General features: G+C 33.5%; 2 protein-coding genes across 2 annotated transcripts; both read left to right on the plus strand.

The window, feature by feature from the left end:
* Nucleotides 1-1,512: 1,512 nt before the first annotated feature.
* On the plus strand, nucleotides 1,513-2,766 carry LOC104243548 (non-specific lipid-transfer protein 2-like). The gene is made up of 2 exons (XM_009798751.2): nucleotides 1,513-1,965; nucleotides 2,530-2,766. The coding sequence occupies exons 1-2, from the start codon at nucleotides 1,631-1,633 to the stop codon at nucleotides 2,537-2,539; spliced, it is 345 nt and encodes a 114-aa protein (XP_009797053.1). The 5' UTR covers nucleotides 1,513-1,630; the 3' UTR covers nucleotides 2,540-2,766.
* Nucleotides 2,767-6,484: 3,718 nt separating this feature from the next.
* Nucleotides 6,485-7,521, plus strand: LOC104243547 (non-specific lipid-transfer protein 2-like). The gene is made up of 2 exons (XM_009798750.2): nucleotides 6,485-6,903; nucleotides 7,275-7,521. The coding sequence occupies exons 1-2, from the start codon at nucleotides 6,569-6,571 to the stop codon at nucleotides 7,282-7,284; spliced, it is 345 nt and encodes a 114-aa protein (XP_009797052.1). The 5' UTR covers nucleotides 6,485-6,568; the 3' UTR covers nucleotides 7,285-7,521.
* The last annotated feature ends 1,193 nt before the right edge of the window (nucleotides 7,522-8,714 follow it).

An 8,714-nucleotide genomic window follows, 5' to 3' on the forward strand; every position in this document is an offset into this window, starting at 1 on the left:
ATTTTCTGGAAAGATTCGGGTGAACCCCTTCCGCCATTACCTCCACCCCTTCAAGAGGGGAAAAAGATGTAACTAGTCCTTACAAGCTTGTACTTTGTATATGTCACTACTCAAAATTATGAAGGGGTCGTTTGGTTGGAATATGGGTTATGCCGGTATAAGTTATGCCGGTATAAGTTATGTTGGGATAAGTTATACTGGGATTAGTTATGCTGGGATTATTGTTTATTCACTGTTTGATATGTTGTATTAAAAATGACAATTGTATAATTTCTAAGAATAAGGTATAAGTTATACCAGTGCTAATTACCTCGCCCTCTATAAGGTGTAAGTTATCCCAGTATTATAATTAACATCGAAATAAATTATACCTGATTTACTAACCAAACAGAGTATCAAGGTGATATTAAATTTTTATACCATCTCTATACCTTCTTATAACTCTTATCAAATCACCCCTTAAGGGTTCCAAAATGGAATACCAAGAAAAAAACACTTGCAGATTCAAGTGGTTGAATGGCTATACTCTAATGACCTTGATTGGTCATTGCTGTAATCGAGCGAACACTGCAGAAGTAAAATAAACTTCGTCACTCTCTCTAACCAATTCAAGTGACAGGCCTTTAAATCTACTAGTTCTGCAAAATTCAGAAATCCATTTTATTTGTTCGAGAATATCATATTCACTTTTAGTTGTCAAATATTTTAAAAATAAACTTTTATTACTTTTTGTATACCAAGAAAAAAATAATTTATTTTTTTATTTTACTTTTAGCATTAATTACTTATTTCAAATCACTTTTCATATTCATTAAGACTATATATCAATTAATATGGACATCACTATAAAATACGTATTTTATTTATTATTTCTTAAGGGGCGTGCAAAGTTAGTGGACAAGTAAATATGAACGTAATGAGTACTACTTATAAATTGTTCATATAAGACAGTGATAGTAAAAACAAATTCACCACTATTTATCAAGTTATACACTGTCACTTGGAAAGTAGGTTAGAATTATTTGACTAGCTAGATATTAAGCTTCCGTAATTATAAAATTTGACAAAATATTTTAAAAAAATTTAAAAGTATTTTATGTTCAAGGAATATAATCAGTTTTTGAAAAAAAAAAAAATTAAAGTTCTCCAAATTGACTTAGGATAATTTTTGGGTGAAAATTTTTTTTTCACTCATAAAATTTTAACTTCTATTTTTACGAATAAATGCATATATAAATATAACTTCAACCCTCAAACTCATTGAATAAACAGAATTACGAGAAGGAATTGTGCGATGGGACCATATGTTTCTCCATCAATATAGTATTACTTTTTGAGTGCCTAAATTCTAACGTGGTCCATAAAACATCCTACACGTAAATCTAACTTGATATAAATATAGGCAGCGACACTTCCTAATTATGTACCATTAAAAAGTAATCCAACTACCAACTAATTCTTTCACTCCTCCATTTGGCCGACCATTAATTTATGTCCAATTTTCTCTCTATAAAAACCCTAGGGTCTCACTAGATTTTGTACACAACACTCAAGGCAATAACATTTGTTGTACTATTCCCCTCTACTTCCTCAAACTACTCTTTGTTATTCTCTAATTTTTCTTTTAAGAATGGAAATGGTTGGCAAGATTGCATGTTTCTTGGTTTTGTGCGTGGTGGTGATTGCACCCCATGCCGAGGCACTGAGTTGTGGCCAGGTTCAGTCTGGCCTGGCTCCTTGCCTCCCTTATCTACAAGGCCGTGGCCCTCTCGGAGGCTGTTGTGGTGGTGTTAAAGGTCTGTTGGGTGCAGCCAAGTCCCCAGCTGACCGCAAGACTGCATGCACTTGCCTAAAATCAGCCGCTAATGCTATTAAGGGCATTGATATGGGCAAAGCTGCTGGACTTCCTAGTGCTTGTGGCGTTAACATTCCGTACAAGATCAGTCCCTCCACTGACTGCTCCAAGTATGTTTTTCACTTTCTTTTCTTTCTTACTATGAGTTTACGATCTCCCATTTACATTTTAATGAATTTTTATAGTATCAAGCTAAATCTGACCTACAACAACAAGTAATTAACTTTTCATATCAAGCATGGTATGGTAACATGAAAAAATAAGAAAGAATTAACCTAAATAGTCGCTCACTCAATTACTTAAACTAAAAATAGTTTGTTGAGGTATAATATATGCATAATTTATGTTTTATAATTGTATAATTATGTATAAATAATGTATAATCTATGTATATGGCTAGGAAAAGTTTATGTATATATGTATAATTATATATATAATCAATGTATATTCTATGAATATTGTTAGAAAAAGTAAATAATGAATATCGCCGACTCTTTGGATAAAGATCCCAAAAGTTTTATACTAACAGTACTTAATCAGTAAATTTATATCTATGTCAATTCCTCTGCTATATATTTTTCATTCTGTACATTGAATTGGCTGATGAGTGAAAAGATTATTATACATTGTTAGTACATTTTTTTGGTTAATGTTGGTTTCATGTGACAATGCAGGGTCCAGTGAGGTTGATGAAAGATGGATCAGTTTTCACAGGATAATTTGGTAGAGAAGAAGAATAAGAGTGATCGAGTTTGATCCTGCTTATGGATCCATTTCGATTTTGCGTCTGTTGTCTCTTTTCTTTTTTGTTTGTGTCTTTTGGAGTCACAGTCAGAGTCTTGTAATGAAACTTCAACGGTTGGTTGTATTACAATCCAATCAGCTTGATAATACATCTATATTTCTATGTACTTAATTAATGTCTCTTCTACGCGGATTAATTCCTTCTCTCTGTTCTTTTTTATTTTTTTCATTTATGTAACTTTAATTTATTCATTAATGGTCTAAAATTATTAACATAATCACATAGGTTAGATAATGATTGTTGGGATTATGCTTTTCTTGAGTCGAGTGTCTATCGAAAATTGCTTCTATGCGATCTACTTATATCTTTTCAAGACCCCACTTATAGAATTTCACTTGATATGTTATTTTTGCAACTAGGTTACATAAGTATTGAACTTGAGTTGATAATCTAAAAGAAGATATATATATCCCTTTGTCCTAAAAAAGAATAATACAATTCGAATTTCGAGAGTTACACCAATTGTAACTAATAATAAAATACATATATAGGAGAGGCACTAGGAACACTATAACGGAACGGTGGTAATATGTCGCACAATGGTCTAAACGCCGTCGTCAATATTATCGTTACATTATATAAGCAACAAATAGTCGCAAATAGTCAAAAAGAAAAGGACGGAGCGTTGATCGGGTTTATTAATGAATATTTCAGTTTTCGCTGCGCCACATAAAGGATTTCATCAGCGATTATGTTCATGTAAACAAAATATTTAAAATGGTAGACCTCAATTACTTTTCACGGGAACAAAATATTTTACGGCAATGTCAATGACGTGGCAGCCACATAAAAAAAATGTCGTATTTGTCCTAGTATATATATTACTTAATATTGAATTGGACAATAAATAGTAATTTATTGAACTGAGCAATATAGATCTATTTCAATTAACAGATATGTGTTCCTAGGTATTCAACTGACAGATATTTGTTCCTAGATATTGAACTAGGCAATAGAGCTATCTCAACAATATCAACAATGAAGACATGCATTTCTTTCTCAACAGCACATCTCTTTCCCAACTTACCCCACTGAATATATATAGTTTTATTGAAATGATTATTCTATACTTTTTAAACCCTTTTAAATTGTATACATGAACATTTAATTTATCTGTATTTTATGAATATTTTTATGTATCAACATTCCGATGGGTCTATCTTTCTCTCTGTGAATACACACACGCATCTTTCTCTCTATGAATACACACACGCATATATACACACATGCATACACTAATTAATATTCTATTTCACATAGTATACTTGTATCAATGTTTTAGTATCACATAAATCATCTATCAAAAATATTGAGAATTCACTCCTAAAAGGTCTAGGTCATCCTTTGTCCATTTAGTGCAATTAAACTGTACGCAAAGATTACAAAAAAAAAAATTACAACTTATATAATTATATATAGTCATGGGTGTATAATAAAAGAAAATTACAACAAATATAATTATATATAGTGTGTGTATAACAAAGTAATATATACCTAACTTATTCAGTTTGTCGAATGATCAGTGCTTTATCATACCTCTCAATGCTCTCATCATTATCATGACAAAATAGAAGGGGAGCCTTGTGTAGTTGGTAATGTTGTTGTCATGTGATTAGGAGGTCATGATCGGTTCAAGCTGTGGAAATAACCTTTTACAAAAATACAAGAGAAAGCTAGGTACAATAGATCATTGTAGTTCGGCTCTTTCCTAAACCCCGCACATAACGAGAGGTTAATGCACCGAACTGTCATTTATTTTTATTATGACAAAATATTGACACTCCTTGTTTTCCCACGTACTGTGTCTAAGAAAGTCAAAAATATACTCTCAAGAACCTGAGCTTGATGTTCACATTGTCAATGGTTAACAAATACTTGGACCCCAAAGCATTAAATGAAAGTTTGCTACGTGCTTGACACGTGTGAGCATGGCATATCTATAGTTGCCTTTACAATTAATATATTTGATTTAAGTCGATTATTCCAATGGCAGTACGTGTCCTATTTCATGTTGTCATTTTGTGCAAAAGTTTCAAGAGTGTCCACCGTCGTGGACCAATAATTTCAAACGCACATCTCGAAAAGGTTTTTGGATATTCATATGAGACTGCTGGATTGGGATGTATTCAGTGCATAAAATAAGCTAAGTGACAAGGTCGATATGGGCAGTCAGTGTCCCCTCTTGAACATTGCAGAAGAAAAAGATAGGGGGCTAATATCATGAACAAATAAATATGAATCGTATGCTTTGAATTACCTGTCCAAGAAAAAATAGCAGTTTGTGCTATATTTAAGAAGAAAAACGTAAAGTGTCAGACCGCCAGGTGTTAGTTTTACATTTATTTTGAATTTTATGTTGAAAGATTAATTCCTTAGTGTTTAACCAAAAAATAAAATTTTAGTCAAAGCTAGAATTTAGAAGAATACGAGTTACTGATAATCAAAAGAATGTACAAAATGAAGTAACTTAGATAACAAGAGAGTAATCAAGAGAAAAACAAGTAAACTAAAATTTATTCCAATAGTGTTTCGTGTCCTTACAATTGATTAGATATCTCCCTTTTATAGATATCTTGGAGATATATGTTTTGCCCAAATCATAATGAGGCTATTATGAGTAATTAAAGACATTGAATGCTACGTTACATAATCATTACATTCAATACAAATTCTCTAACGTATTCCACATTTAATGCTCATTAAATGTTGTATCTGTACTCTTTTCTATTGTTTTCATTCCTTTTGATTCTCGGACATAAATGACTTAGATAGGTACGAGCGCTGAGTTATTTGAATAACTGCCCGTGCCTCTTCCTCTGCCATTTGCTCGTCTGTTGCAACTCGTGTTTTTTGGCTAGTTGTAATTCTTTGACCAGTCTACGTGTCTCGACACGTTACCTTTATATTTAAATACAATTTTTCTCAATACACGTAGCCCATTGGAGAATAATAGCGAAAATATTATTCCACGTAAATATAAGTTGCCATGTCTTTTGTGTTTTATTACTAATACTAGCTTGTGAATGTCATTAGCGTAAACTACTAGAGGCAGGGGCGTATTAATTATGGAGCGAGAAGCCGAAAAATTACAACGTATATTTAAGATAAAATTTATTTTTTACCTTTATATATTACTTCGTTTTGAATTTTCTTGACAACCCAAAAACATAGCTTAGTGATCAAGGGGGTTCAAAACTTTTCTAAGATCATTAGTTCAATTTTCACTAGCTACAATCTCTTTTATATGTCACTAATTCAAATCCTACCAGCTACACTATCTTTTAATTTTTTAACTTTTTTTCTTTTTTGAATCCCCTTAGGAAAAATCCTGGCTAGTCACTAAATAGAGGGTCTGGAAGTTGAAAATAATGCCCATAAAAATTGAAGACAGCAAAACTAGTATCAATTTCAAGTGACAGTCCATTAAATCTGTGGAATATTTGAGAGTAATTAAAGACAACTTTACCACTATTTCCCGAGTCATACTCTAGAAATGTAGGTTACCAAAAATTTACTTTACGAGATTAATTAAGAAGAAAGAGAAAAGGAATGCTAGAAGATTGGGACCATGGTCTAGCTTTATAGATGTCCCATTTCAGAGTGCCTAAATTGTAGCGTGATTCATTAAAAGTCCAACACGTAATTACATACTCTAGTTAATATTAATAGCCAGCGGCACCTCCTTAATTATGTAGCGTGGGAAAGCGTTGAATTTAACTCAACTACTAACTAATTCTCTGATTCCCTACATTGACCAGACCGCATTAATTTATTTCCAATTTCTTATCTATATAAACCCTAAGGTCTCACTAGTTTTTGTACCCAACACTCAAGGCAATAACATTTGTAGTATCTCCTTCTACTTCCTCCAAACTACTCTCTATTGTTCTCTAATTTTTCTTTTAAGAATGGAAATTGTAGGCAAGATTGCATGTTTCGTGGTTTTGTGCATGGTGGTGGTTGCACCCCATGCAGAGGCACTGAGCTGCGGCCAAGTTCAGTCTGGCCTGGCTCCTTGCCTCCCTTATCTACAGGGCCGTGGCCCTCTCGGAGGCTGTTGTGGTGGTGTTAAAGGTCTGTTGGGTGCAGCCAAGTCCCCAGCTGACCGCAAGACTGCATGCACTTGTCTGAAATCAGCCGCTAATGCTATTAAGGGAATTGATATGGGCAAAGCCGCTGGACTCCCTAGTGCTTGTGGCGTTAACATTCCCTACAAGATCAGCCCCTCCACTGACTGCTCCAAGTATGTTATTTACCTTCTTTTCTTTCTTACTAGTATGAGTTTATGATCTCTTCATTTACATTTTAATGAATTTTTATATAATCAGACCTACAACATGAAGTAACTTTTCATATCAACATGGTACTATGGTAACATGAAAAAGTAAAGTAATACTAGTATCAAATTACATTGATGTAAAAATAATTTTTTAGTGTATATAACTTAATATCCTTTTGCGGTCCTTACACTACCCACTTCTTCGTTCTCGCTTCAATTTTTAGTCACTTGAGAGTTGGGTAACATAACTATTTTAGTCACTTCATATAATCATAGATTTCTACTACATTGAATTGTGTGTGTGTGGTTAATGTTGGTTTCATGTGACAATGCAGGGTCCAGTGAGGTTGATGAAAGATGGATCAGTTTTCCACAGGATAATTTGGTAGAGAAGAAGAATAAGAGTGATCGAGTTTGATCCTGCTTATGGATCCATTTCGATTTTGCGTCTGTTGTCTCTTTTCTTTTTTGTTTGTGTCTTTTGGAGTCACAGTCGGAGTCTTGTAATGAAACTTCAACGGTTGGTTGTATTACAATCCAATCAGCTTGATAATATATACATCTATATTATTAACTACTTAACTTAATGTCTCTTCTACACGGATTAATTCCTTCTCTCTGTTCCATTTTCTTTATTTTCTTTATTTTTTTTCATTTACTATTCATTAATGGTCTAAAATTATTTACATAATCGACTAGGTTAGAGAGTGTTTACGTTGAACATGAGTTGGTAGTCTAAAACAAGATATATATTATTTAACGTTGTAATATATATACTCCCTTTTCCCTTCATCCCAAAAAGAATAATACAATTTGGATTTTTAGAGTCACAGAGTTGTAACTAATAAAATAAGCTGTGAGTAATAAAATACATAAGAGAGGCACTACAACAAAAAGGAACACTATAACGGTGTGGTTGTTTGACTCAAAAGATATTAAAATATTTTTGCACAAATCAATTAAAGATGAATTAAAGGTGTAAATCTTAGTTGAGAATAATAATCTCTAGAAAGAGCGATAGATAAAGAGAAGATGGGTCACGAGGTTTCTTTTCATTCATAAGTAGTAATGTCTCTAGAGTTTTTTAATACCGGTTACAAGGTTATTATCCTCCTTTCATACTAAGAGAGAAATTTTTCTAAACTGTAAAAGACAAAATGCAAGGAATATTCGAAGGGATATTCCCAATATCCCCTAATGGCCACACATTATTGCAAGGGTCGTCCAGTCTCTGGTTTGTCTTAGGGTCCTCTCCCTCAGGACGCCAATTCAAAGAGGCTCCGTCAATCGTCGTACTTGTCGTCGGTCGTGATCGGTCAAATTTGGACCCATACAGTTAGTCCCTCCGCTTGTCGGGGTCGCAACTGGGTGCGTCCTCGATGAGTGGACACCATGCGTTCCTATGGAGAAATTTGAGCCGTTGTGACATTACGAAATGGCCAATGAGGGAATGCCAGTGTGCTTAGCAAGACACCAGGTAATATGCACTACTAGAATTCGGCCAAAAAGCGACCAAATATTGGCGACCAAATTTGGTCTGTTAAGGAAAGCGACCAAAGTTGGTCGCCAAAATACCGAAAATAATAAAAAAAATATTTGAAATAATTTAGCGACCATAGTTGGTTGCTATTTGGACGCAAATTTAGTCAAACTGTTGACTGGACTGGTCAGACTTGCTTGCTCAAAGATACACTGAGTTTAGCGACCAATGTTGGTCGCAAAAGTGGGACCCACACAATTTTTTTTAATAATTTTATTATTATTTTATAAAACTT

This window comes from Nicotiana sylvestris, chromosome 12 (assembly GCF_000393655.2).
Source record: "Nicotiana sylvestris chromosome 12, ASM39365v2, whole genome shotgun sequence".
NCBI lineage: Eukaryota > Viridiplantae > Streptophyta > Magnoliopsida > Solanales > Solanaceae > Nicotiana > Nicotiana sylvestris.

Excerpts from the sequence above, each read along its gene's own strand:
- LOC104243548 (XM_009798751.2), top strand. The coding sequence starts at position 1,631 with ATGGAAATGGTTGGCAAGATTGCATGTTTCTTGGTTTTGTGCGTGGTG.
- LOC104243547 (XM_009798750.2), top strand. The coding sequence starts at position 6,569 with ATGGAAATTGTAGGCAAGATTGCATGTTTCGTGGTTTTGTGCATGGTG.